We start from the raw sequence: 21,981 nt of genomic DNA on the forward strand, positions 1-21,981 counted from the left end.
TATTGTTATTTATTTATTTAATTATTTCCAACTGAGAAGAATGAAATGGCAGGCAAAGAGAGATGCAAATGCAATAACAATATTCTAAGAAATAGATAACCTTCCCTGTCTTTGCCACAACATGGGGCTAAACTTTCTACCAACGAAAACCCATGACACATTTGGTACTTACTGTAGTGAATATTTATCTAGTCTATTTGGAAAAGGCAGGTAAAGGACTTTAAACAAATTATTAATCCATGTCTTATACAACGGGGTATGTGGTATGGATGCATTCTCTAATATCTTTCCATATATCTTCCCCAATGTCTTCTTGCCAAGCTGCTAACAAGGTTTTAACCCCAACCTAACCCCTGTCGGCCCACGTAAAGACCTTAATGTTTGTATGTACCCTGGAGATTAGGCCCCTCCCATACAGGTTAAGATCTAAATGTTGGTGCACTGGATTGACTGGTGGAGTACAAGGGAAGGATGGAAAATGCTTTTTAGGCAAGCTCTGAACCTGAAAGAATCTAAAACGGTGTGACCCAGGGATATAATTGTTGTGTCACATGAAGTAAAATTGGTATTAATAAATTAGTCAGACAAGCAATATAAAACATGCTTCCACACAACTAACACAATCTATTTGTGATGATATGAAATGTTATGTTATGTTATGTTTATTTATTTGATATGGACATCACAAATACATTAAGACTGTTCCAGTAGACAGACCAGATGCTTTGCTTGAGTGTGTTTAGCACAAGTGCTAATTTTCAACACCAGTCCATAGGCGGCTAATCTAAAAATACAGAACATATTATCAACAGTGTTAGATAAAACCAAGTGCATGACACTACATCATGACAGTAGCATACTAAAAAATACAGAGCACAAGATCAACGAGAGGAGATTGAGCAAACAGAAATCAAAATAGTAACAATAAAAAAGTCCATATTTATACATGTGAGCATTGTTGTTTTGCTTTAAACCATGCTTTTAGTCCTCTGTTAAACAAGTTTGTGTCAGTCTCCAGTTTCAGGTGAGTGGGTAAAGTGTTCCATAGGTTAACCCCTTTTATTGAAAAGGCAGACTGTTCAAATGATGTTGTACACTTGGGAACAATGCAGTCGCCATTGTGGGAGGCTCGTGTGTTTACTCGGCTTGAGCTACAGCGTCTTTTTATCAGTGCAGAAAACAGGGATGATACACAGTTATGAAGACATTTAAAATCGAGTCTGATATTACAGTAAATTATAAAGTTTTCAAATGCAAGAAGGTTGTGTTTTCTCAGGATGCCGCAGTGGTGCCATCTCATTGGTTTTTGATCCATAATTTTTATTGCTTGCTTATATATTGCTATTATGGGTTTCAAAGTGACTTGAGAGGCTTGAGACCAAGACGTGATGCAATATGACAAATGAGAGAGAATCATAGCATGCATGTAGAGTTGTGCAGCTTTACATGACAGGTCTCTTCGAATAAAACGAAAACAATTGAGATTTGGTTTAACCTTCTTGCAGATGTGATGTACTTGTTCATCAAATTTAAAATTTTTGTCTAGTATAATCCCCAGGTATTTAACCTCATTCACCACAGTAATTATTTCATTTTTGATCTTCACCTCAAACAGATCGTTCACAGGCCTATTGCGAATAGAAATACACATAGAAAGAGTTTTCTTGACATTCAGGGTTAAGTGAGACATTTCAAGCCAATGAGTGACTCTCTTAAGTGCTTGCGTGAGGTGGTCAGCTGCTTTGCTAGCTGTTTTAGCAGATGCATAGATGACTGTATCGTCAGCGTACATCTGGCAGCTGACACCTGGACAACTTAGTGGCAGGTCATTGATGTACATAGTGAACAACAGTGGTCCAAGTATGGACCCCTGTGGTACTCCCATGTTGTTGGTGAGAAGTTGGGATTTTTCCCCATTTACCTTGACACATTGTTGTCTTTCCCCCAGATATGATTTAAACCACTGAGTGGCATCTGTAGACATTTTAAAACGTTTTAACTTGGCCAAGAGGACACTGTGGTCGACAGTGTCGAAAGCCTTTTTGAGGTCCAAGAACACTGTCCCCACAACATGTCCCTTGACCATTAGACCCTTGCCCCTCTCAATAAGATAGCAGTTGGCTAATTCTGTGGAATATTTAGGCCTGAATCCAAATGGTGGTTGAGTGTTAGCAGTGAAAAAGTGACTGAAGTGTCTTCTGAACTGGTTTCTAATTCAAAGGGAGTTTTTATACATTAAGATTTGCAATGTAGGTACTTGGGTTTAGGTAATGGAGAGGTCGAAAGTGATAGAAGGGAAGTTGGGAGGCTGGGCTGCAGCTCTATGAGCAACCAAACCGTTGATCATGTATGAATGTGTTGAATATGATTATTTATAACTAAAATTGGAATATTTACAATGGAGAGTGCAAAACGGTGGCGTCGGTAGTGTGTGCCACCAGGTAACTGGAAAACATTGCAAATGATAGATTGTCAGGAAAGGGTTTTTTAGCATTGTAAAAGCAATTTCCAATGACTATTGCTGAGGCTCTGTGGAAATCATGAACAGAATTGGTGACAAGGTGCAGGGTGAACGTTGTTTCCCAATGGTTATGACTCTGACTGTAGTTATTAAAAAGTAGAGTCCAGATAGTCGACACCAAATGATCATTATTGAGAAGGAGGCACAGAATATAAGCAATTTATGGATGTATCTGTAAACGGAATGAGGGAGTGAATTGTGTGGAGCGAACCACGCAGTGAGGTTTGACAGAGCTATCAGGCTCCTTACATTACCAGTTATTGGACCCAGCCTTTAGGGAAATGCAGCATGTTATATGTAGCAGGAAGTCAGTCTTTGAAAGAATCCATTCATATCCAAGAAATGGCTCAATGCTGTTCCTGCTCCTGTCCAGACAGTTATTGCTACATAAACGCAGGTTATACTTTTGGCATGCCTAATGCCTTGTAGAAAAGCTGAAACAGCATTTCCAGTGTATCTATCTTCCATATGAAGTATTCTGGAGTGAAACACAATAGGCAGGCAGGACGTAACATTGGGAGGAATTTGATATGATCATTGAAAGGATAATCCCACAACCTTCTCTTGGTCTGCACTGCTAAAAGTTTCAGATTCATTGATGGATGTTATATTATTGGCTGAAATTGGTTGGTACTCGTGGATCTACGCAAGCGTCATATTTGGTTTTACAGGAAGAAAAACTATTTTATATTTTGATAGAATTTTTTCTGTAATTTTCTGTGATATATATTTATGTACAATATGACAGGGGATGTACAATGGCGTATTAGGTCCACAAAAGAAAACAGAGCCAAGAGAGGGGGGCAATGTTCTAAGAAAAAAGCTAATTTATGAGAAAAAAGTCGTAAATTTATGAGATTATAAAGTCGCAAATGATTATAATTATAAAAATATACAATTATTTTTGCTTCTTTTTCGAAGAATATTATAAAGAATATATATAGAAAATATAGATTTTTTTATTTAGGCCATCAAAGGGGTTAATAGGCATTTTTCATGACGGCTACCGATCATGGCAACGGGCAAAATGTCAAACTCCAGTTCACAAACCAATGGCTGAGGTCACGATGATAACATCCACTTCAAATATACAGTCTGTAACATACTTATATGTTTCACTCTCACTTCATTTACCTGTCAGTGTGACAGATAAATGGTTGAAGATATTCTAAATATAGAACATTTTCTTAGTTGAGCCCTGCTCTCAGGTGGCTAATATACATTTTGCAGCTAACACTATTCACAGCAGTACATTACTTTGTCTGTTAGTATTCCTGTCACTGACTATACCTCTTAAGTACATCATATAACCACACTTCAATACACCTGAGGTATCTTTTTAAGAGCTGCTCCAGTCACTCAGGAGGGCATCCTTCCCTCAAGTCTCCCACTGATTTTGCCGGGAGTGTGTGCAAAACCGCCCTGCTTTTCCGCCGGCTTTCAACTTAAAGAAAAAATTACGCTGGCAATGAGTAACCCACAATATGAACACAATTTTCTGCAGCGCTACAGAGATTAAGGGGGCTTTTCACCACAGATCATGAACCATGTATGATTTGTATTCTTTTCATACTCATCACATCATTCGGCGATGGCTCTTCAGCAGGGCCTCCATCCCTGCTGAGGATTTCGACCTACATCCAACAAAAGTCTTTGTACTTCCCTTTGTGGCTTGTGTTTCATCAAAGACAAGGTACTGTCTCATCCTATGAAATTGAAACAAACTAACATGAGATTTTATTATTTATTTTTGTATGTATATGACCTTTTTTTCATTTAATAAATCATGAAGTACCCTGAATATATATTTCCATGTGGAACCAAAACAAGTTATTTCAGTGCATTGTCTGAGGAGTCAAGCATCAGGACCTTTGAAGTACTCATTTTGAATGCTGTTAGTAGGTGACAGGGCCAATCTGCAGACAAAGCATGTGTATGTTGATGGAAGACAGGGGGTTTTATTCTGTGGAGCTTTGAAGTAGTCCACCTGGACGGAAAGTGAACTGCAATCTGTCAGCAGGCAGATGCACCTGTATGTACGTGGTGATTGTGATCCAAATAAATCAAGTTAAGATAAACTTGAAAATGCTTGTATTTTTTTCCATTTTACACTGAACAATAGAAAAGTGCTCTGTGTCCTCCAATTAAGTGCAATTGGCAGTAGGAGAATATAAAAATGGTGCAGTTCTCTATATTCCAGTCAGACTTGTGGCTTAATAGATGGACTGTTTTGAAAAATAACTCTGCTTTGTGCCAGCAGGGTAAAACAAATGCACCATTATTATACAGTGGCATTATCAACAGTTATACAGCAAGTGGTACCAGTTAAGCAAAGATCAGGATACGTTAATAGGGCATTGAGATAGATTGCCATTTTAAAATTGTGTAGTGAAATGAAAGTAGAAGCAGAGATATATAACTGTGTTATGTGGTCAGCCTCAAATTAAATAAATATGACAGTTACAAACATTGAAACATAGCAACTTTGCCAACTTGGACAAGGTTTTTGAAAAACACATTTTTCACAAATTGCAAAATTACATTTAAAATATGCTCCCCTCTGATTTTTGGATAATGTTTTGAGTGCCAAGTTCTAGTTGTTAATTTACAATAATCTTTTAATTTCTAGTTCCAGCGCTTTCTCCATCTGTGATAGTAAACTGTGTTTCTTAGCAGAGATGGGGCTTAAGAAAATGCATTCAATTAATTTGCACACATGCAATTTTTTACGATAAGACATATTTAGCTGTATTGCATTTTCATATAGTTTTCATCAACTTGAATTGCAGAGGTTCCTGCCCATGTCAGATTGTCCATTAATATGAACGATGCATTCTCCTTTATCTGATCAAATTGTGTCAGAAATTAATAGTCACTTTTTGATTCAATATAATGTGTTGAACTGCCTGTACGTTAGACTAGAAACTCCCTTTCTTCTTCTCCAGGATCAGTGTTTCACACAGCGAAGGTGCTGTGTCTTGGTGCTCTGCTTTGATCTGCCACTACCACTGCATGCCGACTGTTCCTGGAAGACGTCTCTATTGAATTATGTGTTTATTATCTTCCCACATCCCTGTTTGTGTCTATTGGAACAGAAGGGAACGTTTTCAACAGAATGTTTTCAATGCTGTAACATTCTTTGGGTTTTTGATCCGTTCACAGCTCCTCGCTGAATCTAACTCAATCATATTTATGTGGAGAGAATTGCAATGAGCTACAGGTCTATTAACTGTGCACAGCAGCCATATTACAACAGTGTGCACGAACATGCATGAACAACCTCTTATTGGGCCACGTACGTCAAACGACACTGATAGCTGATTTCACTCAATAGCTGTTTAGGCCTCACATTATTCATCAGTTCGTGTGTGCACAACGCTGTTAAATTGTTCATTAAATGTCCTCTTAGGGTCTAATACTATGTGATATATAGTAATTGGTAGCAACATAATTGCGTCATATATAGTAACAACTTTACTGAAGCTTTATTAAATGGTAGTAGTTTCCATCTTTCAAATATAATTCGTAGAAGCATGAATTTCTTTCTTCTTCTTTTTTCCATTAAGGAGTACATCAAGTTCTGAGGCGGGTCTGGGTGAACGTGGGCTGAATGTTGATGATGTACTTTTCTCCATGTATTTTTCAATTATAGTAAATTGACCAATAACAATTGAAAGCTTGTTTCAACTTTTCAATGACTAACGTCACAGGGAGGTTAGGTTGATATATAGCGCCCTCCTGTGTTCAAATGGCAAAACAGGCAGCAGCTGAAGACAGCTTATTATGCTTACTCCTCTAACAGTACAGATATACTGAAAACAATGTATAAAGAAGCACCAGAGTTTTCACAGGGTTACATGGTAGTTGTTGAGCTGTACTGAAGAGCGGTTGACAATGTTGCAAGAATGATTGCACTTTGTGTAAGGATAAAAAGCGTTAGCAAAATAAATGTAATGTAGATGATGAGATGTAATGTCATTGCCTTGATGGAGGAAAACCATTTTTTGGTAAAAGATGATAACATTTAATAAACAAGATAATACAGATCAAGGGGCAATTCATTCCACAGGAACACAACTATGGTAAGTAGGTCAAAGTTGAACCTGTAAACTGAGTAGGAAATGATCACTTGAGAGTGTAAGTCTGAGACTTTATTGCAGAGGCCTGGGGTTCAATCCCAGCCTGGATCCTGTGCTGTATGCTGCCCACTCTCTCTCTCTAATCCTTCACTAAGAAAAAAGCAGAAATGCCAAAAAATATCAGACAAAAAAATGTTGTCCGAGTCATTGGTATCAAGTATATTAGTATTACTACTAATATAAATCATGGCCAAAAAGGCTTAAAACTATGAGCCCCAAGTTGCAACAAACTTGACATTATCCCATAAATATCTTGAAAAGCTATGAGAGAAGTTGTTTTTCTTTCATGGAGTCATTCTGCAACTCAAGCCAGTCATTTTCAGCACAGATAAATTCTCTCACAGCTGCAGCAGGCCTGTAAGCCACAAGTGACACTGAAGTGTGAAAGCGGAATATGATTCAGAGTTCACACGGAGGAACTGAATGTGCTTGTATGATAGCTCAAGCTATCTCAAACTTCTGAAAGACAAGTGCACAAGCAGGAAATCAGAAAATAACACAACACACAAACGTTGGGCAGAATAGTAAACCTCAAACGTAAAACAGAGCTTGTAACCACTCTTTCCATTCTGCCTTTGGTATTCAAACAACATGTTTTTCCTGACTTTCAGCCCTCTTGTAAAATAGCTATGTCTTCTTTGACAAATGTAGTAACATTAGCCTACTTTTCCGGTTAGTTAGCAAATTAAGATCAGCATACAGCATATTATATACCAAGCATTTACAAAGACAAGGGTTAAACAATGTAATGTCTTTTTAGATAACATGACTTGTCTTCTTGGGAACATGAAAAGATTATTTTGAGCAGATTAGACTGTTATCAACCTGTTATTTCCATTTTAATATTGATGGATATTTACTTCTGTTTGTATTTTTATTCAGATGTTCTTCCTAGTAAACTCTCTATTTGCTTACTATAGAAAATAAATCCTCACACTCCCACAATATTTAAAATATTTCAAGGTTATTAAATGTGTAATTACTATAATGTCACCTTATTGATGTCCCCAATATATTACTCCTCATGGCCTTGTTTTGACTGAGCTGAAAAGTTCTAGCGACTAGACAAAGATATTGCCACACAGCACACTATTGTGACATCGTCTGCATAGAAAATTGCAATTAGGCAATGGTGATAAAAAAGATACACTGTTACATTTAGATTAAACCTTAATTTATCTTGAATGAGTTACATATTCATATACAAAACATTAGTTTGATATTATAGAGGAGTGCCAGTTACTCTACAACGACACAGAATTAGAATGTGATAACAATACAGTAACACTGTTAAATGAGATTAAAGGCAGTTTGAAGATGGAATTTCACAAGCAATTGGTTCCACTGTGGCTGTCACACTGCTCCCGTTATTTTCCAGTTTTCGACACTTCCTGTATTGCTTTGATCCAGCTCTTTCTTTCCTCCGCCGTAGCAGCTTGGAGGAAGTAGTGAGTCTCATCTGAGGTGATGATCTCAAAGAGGTTGCCGTCAATGTCGTACTTTTTGGCTGAAAAGATGAGGGAAAAGGAGTTGAAAGGGATTAGAAGCCACGGACAGTAAACATGTGTCCCATGTGACCGCGGCCCCCCCACTCACCATCAGGCACAAACTCCACAGCTGTAACTACAGACCCACGGAGATGGATGGAGCCCAGAGGATCGTCACCCTGACACGAAGACAAAAGAAAACAGAAAGTAGGAGCAAAAAACATGATTTGAGTAAAAGAGACTCCTATGATTTATTCCTTCATATTTTGGCTTGTGCAAGTCAGTATATTTACCTTTGAGGGATCATAATAATGCATATAAGCAGGGTCGTCTCTGAGGATGAACTTTCGCACCTTCCAGTTTTTTCTCTTATGTCCCTGTGGTAAAATAACACAACTTGCTTCAGCTGATGTGCTGCACATTACTAACCATCAAACATGGCGCCCTGTCAAGAATATATGAAGGACACTTCCTCTTTCAGTGAATGTGACAAATGAGTTGTCAAATCGTAAACAAAACATATTCACTTTCCACCGCAGGGTATTTTCCTCTCCCTGTGGGTGTGGCAACAGAGAACCCCACTCCTCATCAAGATAGCCTTCCTCTTTTAATACAGTGTAAATAAGCATCATGACACAAACACCTTTGGCTGAGCTTTGGCTGACTCACCTGTTTCAGTAAACAGCCCTGTTTTATGATGTTTCCTCTGAATTCGTCTTTCAGGAGCACGTCCTCATCGCTGGAGTAGCCTTCGCAGAAGAACCCACTGTCCGCCTGCCACAGAGCACAGCCCAGTACACTCCCGTCACGCATAGATGCACACAAATCATGTTTCTTCATCATTCAATGGTAACCTTCTCAAACTTACAAAGTAATAAAGAGCAAGAGTCTGATCTAAGAAGGCCGTTTGCTCTGCACTCTCTGCTCCCTCCTTGGAGAGGTCACCGGCCGGCTGGACGAAACCCTCGTTCATGAGCCCCGTCGCTATCATGAGGGCCTCGGGCCTATTTCTCGCTTTCTCCTTTGAAATCAGCCAATCCACCACTGTCGCACCTGCGCAAAGATTATGAGGGAGCAAAAAAAATGGCGAGAGCATTAAAAAATAAAAAAAATTCAACCTCTTCCACATTTGTAACAATAAAAACAAGGACTACAGTACCAGTGAAGCAGTGGTTGAAGGTCCGGTTCTCCTGCTCCAGTTTTAACTCTTTTACTCCATGGTCTTGGTCTTTCATCAGTGTGTACAATTCACTGAGAATAAACACAGTGTAGACACTGTTAACATGTCTCGCCATGCCGTCATTCTGTCACTTAGCACTAGCAGTTTCCTGATAGACTAAAGCCAACAACGTCACTCTTCACACAAAACAGTGGTAAACAAAAACTCTGGATTGTTTTTCTGTGTTTCCAAAACCCAAAGCACAAAAGCATTATCATAAGTAGTCCAGCTAACCAGCTAACTGCCAATAATGCTAACATGGGTCCAAGGCCAAGAATCAGATCTTTACCGACATTAGTTTTATGCAATTACAGGAAAAAAGCCCTGTTCACGATCAACACTTTAACTGTGTGTGAACTGGTCTCAGATGCTATTTTTAATACTTCAGCATATCCTTTCATTGCATTTGGGGAACTGAAACAAACCCATTCCTTGCTGATTATTTCACCCTCAAAGCTTTTTCTCTTGCAACTTTAAAAGTGAAACACACTATTGAAGAAACATCAGTGTTCATTCACCTCTGTTTCTTGCCCATGCATGCATTCTTTGAATAAACTAGTCAATAAACCAGGTTCTGCCACAATGAATGAGGATGTGTAACAAAAGTAACCTTACATAGGACTAAGGACTGATAAATCAATGTATTCGTCTGTTCTAATGACCGTTTCCACAAGAAGAGTTGACACATACGTCAGGTTGATTTTGTCAGGCAGGCGAATGGAGCGTCTCGTGGACTTCCTGGCAAACTTTCTCCCCCCCTCTAGGCAGGTAATGGCTCTCTTGATGTCCTTGACCCAAAACTCTCTCTCCTCCACATGCGATGCTTGGAAGAAGTGGCCCTGCTTCTTGTCAGTGGTAATCTGGAAAACCAGCTAAATGGAGCATTATTAGTCAGCAGTTAGTGGATAATTAATGGATTCATTCAATCTTCAACTTGAGTGTTAAACTTAAACATTGACTGTTGTCTTGAGCCTTGTAACTAATCTGGTATAACACACATGTCTACTCCTTCAATGTTGGTTCATGTTTTTCTAAAGCTATACTTGACATTTTCGTACCGTCCTCTTGCTAAAATCCTGGCAAGGACTGGTGAGCGTGGATCCCTTTAGTGGGATCATTCCTTTCGGTGACCGGTCTGTTTTCTTTTTGTAGAATTCCACGCCATCTTCTGACAGCACCACCCACACTGCCTTCCAGGAGCTCAGCACCGTCCCCTGAGGATCAGTGAGACAGTTGACGACAGCCACCCTTGAGCAATAGTGTGAAAGCATTGTGTCGAGGATGTGGTTGTTACAGAAAACACACAAGTATTTTGCTATTAACACTTACTCATCGTCAGGAGAGTGGAACGTTTTGTTCAGGTGATACAATTTTAGTTTGAAAGGAATTTCCATGATTCTTTGGAGAAATTATAACATTTCAACAAAACTGCTCAGAAGTACATATATATGCATTTTCATTAGCTGTTTGCATATTACCTGTCTGTCTGTTCCGCCACTCTGTCCATGATGTATCTGACAACGCCCTAGCCATATTTAGGCATGTCCATTATGCACAGCTGTAGCTATTTATAGCATTCACAGTGTCATCACAGATTATTCATAGCACAAAACACTTCATGATATGTTAATCATCATCAAACAGCAGAAGCACCAATAATGATTTTGTAACAGTCGTCCACATTGACCCAGAGTTTACAAAGTGCTTGAAAATATAGGGGGAAAAAATGAAAAGAACATGCAGGAGAATTAAGTGTTGTAATACCAAATATAACTCAATACAAAACAATAAACCATAACACAATGAATATACTGTTTATACATGTTAGGTCTGTGGAAACTCATTTCTTAATCTAATCAAAAAAATTAATTGTGCGGAAACAATGTCTGGCTACTGCTGTTAATTATAGACGCTGGAAATAGTTTATTGGGTGTTTGGTGATTTTGCAGTATATTCATGGCATATTTTGTTTATTGGAGATAATTGCATTCTTGTTTTTTAAAGTCAGGGGCAATGTCTGGGCAGAAGCACAAATGTTTTTGTTGGCAACTGTAGAACAGAAGTGTGAAGTTGTGAGTGTGAGTAAAGGGCACATCTGTTCCTAGGTGGTGGTTTGACTTGGAACCTATTCCTCTTTACAACCGCTGTATATTCAGACTTTTACAAGATGATTAGAAATTCATTTTGGTCACAGTTTGGGGGACGGCTGCATGGCTAACCTCTGTCAACTCTGTGAGGTTCAAAAACTCAAAAAGGGTCAAAACCTTTACACATTTTTACATTCTGCATTGTTTAACACCCTTACCTATGTGTGTCGCTACCAAACCGCTACGTACACAGAAGCAGTCAAGAAGTAGCCAAAGCTAACAATTCTGTTATTTTATCTTCATTGTTGTAAAAAGAAAATATGTTCTACGCTACATAAGAAGTGGATAGTGTGTTTTTTTCTGGTTATTCTTACCTTTTTCACCAAGTATCCCTCTCTGATCTGTTGCGGCTCCATGGCACTTCTTGCTCTTTGCTACTTGCTACTCTGAACTTGTGTCACTCGTTTGAGTGACTGTTAAAACACAATCCACCTCTCTCTCTCTCTCAAAACCACACACACACACACCCACGCACACACACAAGAAGCAGGAAGTTGTGCAGTTGGTTGTGTGACAATGAGGAGTGGTCAACCAGCTTCCTCTTCAGTGTGGTTTTATTTTTATTATTTAACGTGCCGCTCAGCTGATGTCTCTCAACTTTGTAGTGTAGAATAAAAAGAGGTAGTTCGTCAGTTCTGATGAAAATACCAAAGTTACAAATGATCACACATATCTCGCTGCACTCAAACTAATCTCAGTAAATGTCCCACAAATGTAGCCACCTTCAAATTACATATTTTTTCCTGTCTTTTGTTTTCTGTGGTTGTCTTTAATATGCTCTAAAAACCCAGAAATTAACATGTGTCACCAGAATGTGTATATCCTAATTCTATATTTAGCTAAAATATGAGTAACCATGAGTGCATGAATTGAATCATCACAATGTCTGACCTGAGTCAGGCAGCAGTCGGCCTATTTCTGGAGAAATAAAGGTTCCTCTTCTCCTGATTGCTCAATGTGGCAAGTGAGTTGCAGTGAAAAAGATGATTCCATTACAGTCTTCATTTACAACACTTCAAAATGCATGTAAAAGCAGAGCAATTTCACCATAAAACATGATAACATAATATGTTACATATATGTAATACAGTATCTGTTTATTAATCACACAGATGGAGTTGCTTTCTCCATTTCACAGTTGTAGTCCTAGTTGTAGTTACTCTTAAAACTTGACTGGGCTGTCACTTAACTTATGTTGCAACAGATGTCTCCCACTCCTTATCAGAGTGTGTCACAACTTGGTATTTTAGGAACTGTAGTCTTCTTGGAAAAAAAGGAAGTCCTCATATCTGGGGTGTCAGCTCAGTGGAAAAACTCAAGATAAAGACAAAGCAATGAGTGGCAGGACAGCAAACCGTGGGTGCTACTGAAGATGACGGAATGAAAGGTTTCACTCAATTTGGAAGATTCGGCCAAAAACAACACATTATAAAGTGTCCTTTTATTCACCTGTATGAAGCAATAACACAATAACATCTGTATACCACAATGCTGCCCAATGCAATATCAGAGCAGCAACAATTGTGAAGAATAATGATGTTTACTTCCTGAAAGATGTGCAACCCAGAGGGATGACACATCCTAATAACGGCATCAGCAGCAACAGTTTATTCCTGTGATGTCGTTCATCTTCCTCTAGAGGGTGTCACAAACACATTAAAAGCAAAATAAGATGAATGAAATCAGGGAGACATGCTGTAATGCATGGAGGGGGTGACACTCCCACTAGAAAGAGGATGAGGAAGAAAATAAAGAGGCTGCAGATTGATCAGACAGAAGCGTAATGATGAAAATAGGTGAATGTGTCATAAGCGATAACACAAAAACAAAAGGAATGTGCATCAGCATCATCGCACAGGCAACCGGGTCATGGAAACAAGGCGAGGTAATTATTATAAGCTGTCTTGTGTGTTCTGTAATCTTCCTAATGGAGGAAGGAGGTTTATACATGCTTCAGTTATTTTATAATAAGACCACGCTGTGAAAAGTCACCTTCTGATGATGATGTCATTCCTCTCTATGGCCGTGGCATTCATCAAAGGGGACACAACTCCAGGTTGCATGTCTGCCTTGAGACATGCTTTCTTCTTTCCCATCCTATGAATACACATCAAGGGCGGGCTGTAGTTTATGAGTGTATTAATGAATCTTACGTCAGTGAGTTTCATTAACTGTCAACTGAGAAAACAGGACACATCCCTTGTTTAATCACGAGCATTCATCAATCAGGGACATCCTCAGAAAGGACATACACTCCCTTTTCTTCTTTGCATGACACACGTAAGCTCAAAACAGCTCAGAGACATGGGAATCATAATGAAAAAGATCATTTTGTGCTACTGAAATATCATCTCTCCATCCCTCCACTGCTGCCTCTTTATCTACACGTGGCAACAGCAGCATTCTGATGACATCCTTTACATCCTGGGAATAGAGAGAAGAAACAGATTAGTTACCAGTGAGCTCCAAGGAGGAGGCGAGTAAAGTACTGTAAGCATGATGCAACTGAGGAAACAGGACATCCTCACACAAAAAATAAAAACACCCATTTGCCACCGGTCTCATAAACTCTTTTCACACCTGAACTAAGCTGTGAACATCCATTGTGAAAAACCTACCCAGAGCACTTATGATACTAGAATAGATAGAAAATAGAAAATGTTCTTTCCAGCTTCCTGGGTAGAATTTGCACAATGTTTAGGTAAACGTCCTGTCCATTTGTTCCTCTCAGATATTAAATGTGATTTTACTGAAACTGTAGGGTTGGATAGTCAGGCCTCAAGTACTGTACTCGAAGCTGATGTTATCAATATTTCTATATCCACAATGGATCATATTAGGACGCCTATGTTAAAGGGATCCCTCTTAGTGAGAAATCCACAAAGAATTATCACATGTCTCTGTAGTTCCCATCATCTCTACTGAGCTATTTAACATCTTACAGTGCATTTTGGGGATTTACATCCTGAAACCCGCTTTGGTTTACTCTCATCAGTGTCATTTTCGGTTGCAGCAGGCAGCTGTTTACAATGGAAGAGCTTTGATAAACCAACGATATATTAAGATAAGCAAGATATTTCCCTCATGAGTCGGTGGAGACCAAAACAAAGCTAAAAAGAGAGCAAATATTGGACTGCCATTCAACACTCCAAATGCATGCTTGTGCTGGATTTATGAATGAATAACTGTTCGCTAAAGGATTTATTAAAATGTGATGATATATTTATGTTGTGTTTACAGCTTATTTCTGCTGCTCCCAAGAGGCCAAATGCATCAATTAAAGCAGGTTTAAATATAACTGTGTATTAAAGTGTTTGTCCTTTATGTGAGTATTTCCATATTACAGCTCAGAGGCAAATGTATTTTTATTTATTTTTTTGCTACATTTATTTGACAGCTGTAGCCTAGACATTACATACATAAAACACATAATCAGATAATAAAATATCATAGAAATCTACTACTAAATCTACTTTATAATCCAATCATATAATATAGGCTATGTAATACTATAAAACTTCATTATGACTATTTTCACATTGGACATATTATTGCTGTTAATATATCTCCACTTAAGTCAAATGTTGAATCCAGGAGTATTTTTCTTGTAATTCCATATTATTGCCACATTTCTTCCACCACTCCTAATACAGTAACAGCAGTATAGGATGACTTCTATGTTGCTTCGTGTTTGAGATCACTTTCTCTCTTTCTCCGTCTCTTTCCTTGTATTGAACACAGCAATAAATACTGCATGTGTTGTTCCTCCTGCTGTCCCACCCTTTACCATAGCTCTTGTTTTGCAGCCCAGGCATTGAGACATCTTCATCCTCTGTACCTCACAAGCACCATCAATAATTCTGCTAAAGAGTGCACTGAGCTGAAAATAAGGGGGGGGGGGTTGTTTGAAGGGGGGAGGGGGGGTGTGGGACAGTTGATGGGTTTTTTTCACGGCGCACTCCATCTCTCTACCTCCTTCCACTCCGATTGTGCTCTCACACTTCCTAACATGACCTTCTGCAATGCTGTTTATCATTTTGTGCTGCGTGGACGACAGGCACACACAGCAGGCACACAGCCTTTAGCCCTGACATAGAGCAGACACCGTTGTGCCGCCAAACCATCTTCTCACGGGGGCTTTTATATAGTCATGAGCAGTGACCATCATGAATCAGCGATAAAGGTTGGGCAGTTACCGTTAAGGGAAAGAAAGCATGACAAATAGGTAGAAACATGCAGGATGGAATTGAATCAGTGCTTCCAAAACGCATCAGCCCTTTAAGATGAAATACAAGGCACTTTAAATTGTGATAACAGATATCAAAAGTCTCATTAATGTAGGATTATTTTGTGTTAGGCTAGGATTCATGCTATGTTCACATTATGAGAGCAACAGGCTACACCATTTACACAAAACTACATTTGCATTAACATTTGGTCTTGACTTCTTTCAGCGCTCCAATAACCCTGTGAAGTGTTGCTTTTTGTTTCATCCTGTCCTTTTTTTTCTTTCATCCTGCCAAAAAAAACACCAGATTTAATTATGATTATATTTGCACATTAGACCAGTGATTCTATGTGCGATATCATAGCTATCATTTTATCAGCTGTCTGAGAGCATCTAATGTAATTCAGTCAGAATAATTGAAACCGTCAGTCATTCCGTACCACTTTGATCCAGCCCCGAGTATCTCCAACAGCTATTGGACTGACAGGAAATTTGGCATCCATGATATCCAAGTTTCCTACCTCATGACTTTTGTGATACCCTAGACTGACCAGATGTAAACTTACAAGCCACCATTCTCCTCTACTTCCACCATTTATTTTTCAAGGGCACCATCACTGCATCCTGGGCTAAGCCCCGCCCAAGACGACTGTGATTGGTTTAAAGAAATACAACCGAGCCCAAACATGTTTTCCCCCTCAGCCAGAATGATCATGTGTGGTGCCAGACCTTTCTTTAGCGCTGACTCAGCACTGTGGAGATAGTTCTGGCAACACGGCACTGCAGACTTCTCCCCTGGTGGCGCCACCATGAGGTCGACATTTGTGAAACGTCTCAACAACTAAAAGGATTGCACGACAAACTGAAATAACATTGGTTTTCACGTAACTTTTCATTAAGCGCCATCATCAGTCCAATACATTGTTTTATAACTACACATTCGCTAAACAAATGACATCATCAGACTCAGCTGTACAACTGTTTTTAGTGCTAATGTTAACATGCTGAGGCAGCTGTGGCTCAGAGGTAGAGAAATCCCCAGCTCCATCAATCCACATGCCGATCTGTCCTTGGGCAAGAACCCAAATTGTGTCCTTGGGCAACCCCAATTTGCCCCTAAAGGCATGATGTGTGTATACACACAACGGGTGAATGTAGACAGCTTTGAGCGGTCGAAAAAACTAGAAAAGCGCTGTATAAATGCCATTCCATTTATTATTTACCATTATAGCATGTTGAACAAAGATGCCAAACATGGTGACTATTATATGTGATAACTCATAAAATCTGCGTATATTGGCATTGTCATTGTGAGCATATTATCATTTTAATACAGCCTCACAGAGCCACTAGCATTACTGTGGAGCATTATGTTATGCATATTTCTACAGATATCATCTCAGATTGTGTCTTCTCACTTTATCTTCTTCTTCCACAAAGTGAATAACCTATAGTAGTGTTTTGCTGGCAACTTAAAATTAAATTAAAAACTGAGATTTTTTTCATTCTGTAATTAATTACACAAACAATTAGGAAAATAACTGTAAAATGGACAATTACTCACGACCAAATAACACAACATACTGTAAATCTTAAAATTGAGCTCTAATTTGGAGTCAATAGCAATAAACAAACCTTTACAAAATACTGTATTATAACATTTTTTCATACATCTTCATACAAAAATGTTATTGATCCTTGCACAGAATGTGCAAACCAGTACATGTCTCTCTGATCTATAACATTAGGCTATATCAATTCTTCCTGAGGGGAATTTTTCTCTCTCGATTCAATCATCTGTTAGGGTGTTAACTAAAATGAGAGATAAAGGGCAAAGCCATCAAGTTCACAGCCTGCATTGACAACAAAAGTGAAATGAATGAGATGTAGGAGAAGGTGGCCCACTGTGGTGGGACTAATAATCCTGCAGGCTAGTTCGGAAGGAGGAGGAGGAGGCTCCACCATCCTGCCAATTAAATGAAGAGGAAATTAATGGATAAACAGTTTCATTGGGGATCAGAATAAGACGGATGGTGCTATGAGCCCTGCAGGGGACTAAACCACATTGCCGCCACCACCCTCACCAACCTCACCACTCTTGTGTTGCTAACAGCCTCGAGGAACAAGCACACTTATTTATTCTCATATTTTTTTTCTAATCTCCATGTGCCATTGCCAGCAACTCCCCTCAAGAGTTTAGTTCCCAGGCAAAAACTATGCAAATGGGATCTTTTTTTAGTGTATTTGCTCTTATGCAGATAAGTCCTCTTATCCTTCGCCTCACACCTGCCTTGCTGCTGGCTATATCTGCCCATTATTTTTTAATTGGACGATTGAGTGCACACACCAGGTCATGGTTTCAAAAAAAAAACTATATATGGATTTTCATATGATTATATGGTACCTGTAGCTAGCGAGACAGCCACAAAGTGGCAACACCAAACGCAGCGGCTGAGAGAGTTTGAGTGCCTTCATGTGCCTTGTCTAAACCTTTTCAAAGGAATTGATCTGAGTAACAGCCCAGAGCCACTGAGGTGATTTGTTCTCATCACCGAACCAAAGCACTGATGTGGTCCATCCATATGTCTATCTGGTCAATCTCAGTGCCCTGGAGATTGTTTCTATTTCTCCGGCTTTCTTCTATTTGATCTTTAGCACTTGGGCAACAGCGGTGGATGATGTTAGAGTGTTATGCTCCTTAAAATTGATGCTGACATTCGTTCTTGTGGCTCCGGGGTTGGGCCATTGCGCCCACCACTATAGTACAAACGTCAAATTGTCTTGTTTTTCTTAAAGCTGGGATGGGTGTTTGTTCAAACATTGAAGATCGCAGCCTCTGCAGCCAATAAGAAATCACTTTGACAACATTATACATTCTCATAAATATTCCACCTTGAAAATAGATTGCGGTGACCATTGACTTGCTTTGTACAGATGAACTACTAATCTGTATTAAAATGCTTTAAAACATCTCTACTGTTGTCTAGTTCTCATTAAAAGTGGGTAATAGGTGGCTGTGTGAGAGCGCCGGCATGGAAGTAATGCGTGTTGATGTGGAAGGGTTGGCTCGCTCCTGCTCTGGGGAACAGAGGGTAGCAGGGAGTGAGAAGATGCCAAACAACAGACTGAGGCAGGATATAAATCAAATCTCTCTGGAGACAATGGGGCACAAATACACACGCTCAGGGTTTTTTGGGTCTGCCGGTGCTTCAGTACCTTAGCCACCAGGCTAATGGCTTTGGGAACAGAAGCATGCAGAAGTGATTACAACAGCAGCACAGTGATTGGGATTCTAATGCATTAGAGATTTGATATGAGACATTTGTCAGAATAATAACATATTGTCAGTCAGGTTTGCCATAGTTTGCAGGGTTAGATGTTTAGAGCATAATGTTTGATCCATAATGAAAAACACCCTAAATTAATGGGACATTAGAAAATAGGCCTCAGTATATCTAATATATTCTCAGGCCTGCTTTTACGTCTCAGACTTTCGGCCTTGAATTGATAGCGGACATGTTTTGAGAGGCTATCCATGCATTTATCAATTTTCCACCAGTCACGGTGAAGTGAAGTCAAAGCCATGAATCTCCTTCAGTCCGTCTTAATAAAGAAAAGCTGCTCCATTAATAAGCCCTTCCTGCGTGGTTACAGCAACATACGAGATGTAGCTGCAAGGTTGACATCTCGCCTCGAAAAACAGCTATTGTGCATATTACCATATCATGGTTCTACATAAAACAAGTATTGATTTGCTCACACCTCCTCTCCCACAACTTAGAAAGACCCCCGATAGCAGCCTTTTCCTTCCTTTCAGAGTGCTTCTTAAACTAAGTCGGTGTGAGCCGGACAAAATCATCCACCCACACCGAGCCCAGTATTGAAAAATTAATAACTTGGACAAACTTGAGTCACGGACAAGACATTCTCCACCCAATGCATCAAATACCACCACTTGGTCAGTGCTCCTCCTCCGAGAGGCTTATAGTGGCTGGATTGCTGATGTGGAGCACCTGTGTGTGAACAGAGTTGACTGATGGGGGGGGGGGGGAGTCCTGTCTTTGTGTGTTTGTTAGTGTTTGATCCCAGTCCTCAGAGTCAGTGACCAAATGGTGTATTGACACGTTAAGTAATTCTAGTGTGCTCCAGCCCACATGGCTTTCTTCAGGGCCAGAGCTCTGCAGTAGCAGCCAAAGCCTGGATGGTCAATCACCCGCCTCTGTGTTTTTGGCTCCATAGAAATTTCACAGACAGTCAAATAAACTCAAATATACAGATAGAAAGCAACAGAACGTGGGTCCTCTGGAGCACATTCACAGCCGAGTGGTTATGGCACATGCCACATTACAGCAACATCCATGGTACGATTCCAGCCTTGGGACTTTTGTTGCATGTCATACCCCTCTCTCCCCCTCCATTCCCAGTCTCAAAGTCTCAAAAGAGGCCCAAAAAGAAGAGGGATTTTGGTCACAAATGAGACTCTCACTTGGAAAACTCAATTTTCACCAAATGTAATTGAGCATTGCACCTTGTCAGCTTTAAGTGCAGAAGAATCAGAGTAATTTGGTGTTGTGCCATGTAACATGATGTGAGAAGCTGCAACCTTTGGATCGTTACCTTTTTAAAACAAACAAATAGCACTTAAAGCTTTTCTTTTTGTGAACTAGAAACACAATTATATTCTTATTTCATAAACTATCACAACTATTTACAGATTATTAAGTTAAATAAATCATTTCTTATTGACTTTGTTTGTCATATAGAGAAGGCTCGCCCATTTCTCTGGCAGAGGTCATCGAGGTTCCTAGTTTTAAAAAGGGGTTGTCCCTTGTGACCAATCCTGTTTGTGATTTTCATGGACAGGATTTAAAAAGCGCAGCCGGGGGGGGGGGGGGGGGGGAGTATCCAGCTTGGGGAGCTCAGAATTGCATCCCTACTTATCGCAGATGATGTGGTTCTGTTGGCTCCTTCAGAATGTGACCTGCAGTGCTTACTGGGGTGGTTTGCATCCAAGTGTGAAGCAGTCGGGATGAGAGTCAGTACCTCCAAGTCTGAGTCCATGAAGCCCTGCCGGAAAGTGTGTCACTTGCTTTTTAATGAAGTCATTATTGCTTCTATCATATCTATTGTCATTTATCAAATTTGTTTACCATGATGTATAATAATAACGTCTGTCTACGTGACTTCTTCCATGCGTTCGCTGTCACCACTCACTTGCTGGTCCTGACACTTGCCTCATAAACAATGTGCAGCGGGGGGAGCCAAATGAGTTGGCACACTCATGAGTGAGTACCACCTGCCATTGACACACAGTGATCGGCAACCACCTGTCATTGGCCAGGCTCTTGTTTGATTTAATCCTCATTCCAAGAAGCCATCCCAACATGTGCGCTGCCTTCGTGCATGCCAAGCAGCACAGGAGGTTAAATTGATTGTTCATTATCTGATTATAGAAGACAAATTGTGGTATCACCAGTGATGACAATACATGACTTTTTTTAGTGGCAGGGAATCAAATTTTGGCAACGCACACTGAATTTTTTTTTTTTTTTGTTTATCCCAGGCGTAACACAGTGGAATATTAACTCAAATTATGTCACAATTTGTTATGTGCTGCGATATCTGTGTCATGTTCACAGTGTCCAGGATATTAATTAACAATAAAAAATCACAAACAGGCCATGGCGACTTGTTGACAGGTGGAAATGTAAATGGAGACATTAGGTAAAACATGTTTTCATGTTTTTTCTTCTTTTTATTATATAGGTCAAAAGCATATTATATGAATTTTATAAATATTTAACCACATTTGAATAAAGCAACCATTCTGTGGTATAAACAAATAGACACCTATGAAAAATGATGTTTTTTCATGAAGACGAATCAACTACTTGAAATGGTGACATTCATTTTTGGACTCTCAACCTGTTTTGATGTCGGTACTCATATGTCAAAGCGGGTTTGATAATACAAATGAAACATGCATACGCCACTTCAACAAGGACAGAAGAACCAACGGGCTGCAAGAGATGAGGTGTGACTGTGAAAACTGAATATGTCTCAAATTGCTAATGAGAGAAAGTAATATCCGTCCTGTAAATCAGAGCCGTTAGCGCTGCGTTCATAGCCAGACGTACAACAGCCGTGTTATGAATGATTCAAGCTGCCAAGGAATGCTGCGTGGTAAAGGAGAGCCACATCTGACATCTTTATCTGCATAACAAGGGAGGATGGTGACTT

General features: G+C 39.5%; 1 protein-coding gene across 1 annotated transcript; it reads right to left on the reverse strand.

The window, feature by feature from the left end:
* Nucleotides 1-7,817: 7,817 nt before the first annotated feature.
* Nucleotides 7,818-11,960, reverse strand: plek (pleckstrin). Its single transcript, XM_084021367.1, has 9 exons — nucleotides 11,828-11,960; nucleotides 10,425-10,580; nucleotides 10,057-10,238; nucleotides 9,307-9,398; nucleotides 9,016-9,200; nucleotides 8,817-8,921; nucleotides 8,441-8,524; nucleotides 8,257-8,326; nucleotides 7,818-8,167 (listed from the first exon to the last, which is right to left on the reverse strand). The coding sequence occupies exons 1-9, from the start codon at nucleotides 11,867-11,869 to the stop codon at nucleotides 8,028-8,030; spliced, it is 1,056 nt and encodes a 351-aa protein (XP_083877493.1). The 5' UTR covers nucleotides 11,870-11,960; the 3' UTR covers nucleotides 7,818-8,027.
* Between the last annotated feature and the right edge of the window lie 10,021 nt (nucleotides 11,961-21,981).

This window comes from Eutrigla gurnardus, assembly GCF_963514095.1.
Source record: "Eutrigla gurnardus genome assembly, chromosome: 11".
Lineage (NCBI taxonomy): Eukaryota > Metazoa > Chordata > Actinopteri > Perciformes > Triglidae > Eutrigla > Eutrigla gurnardus.

Excerpts from the sequence above, each read along its gene's own strand:
- plek (XM_084021367.1), bottom strand. The coding sequence starts at position 11,869 with ATGGAGCCGCAACAGATCAGAGAGGGATACTTGGTGAAAAAG. Across the intron at positions 10,581-11,827 it reads AGGGATACTTGGTGAAAAAG|GGGACGGTGCTGAGCTCCTG; the intron begins GTAAGAATAACC and ends ACTGATCCTCAG. Across the intron at positions 9,201-9,306 it reads CTTCAACCACTGCTTCACTG|GTGCGACAGTGGTGGATTGG; the intron begins GTACTGTAGTCC and ends ATCTTTGCGCAG.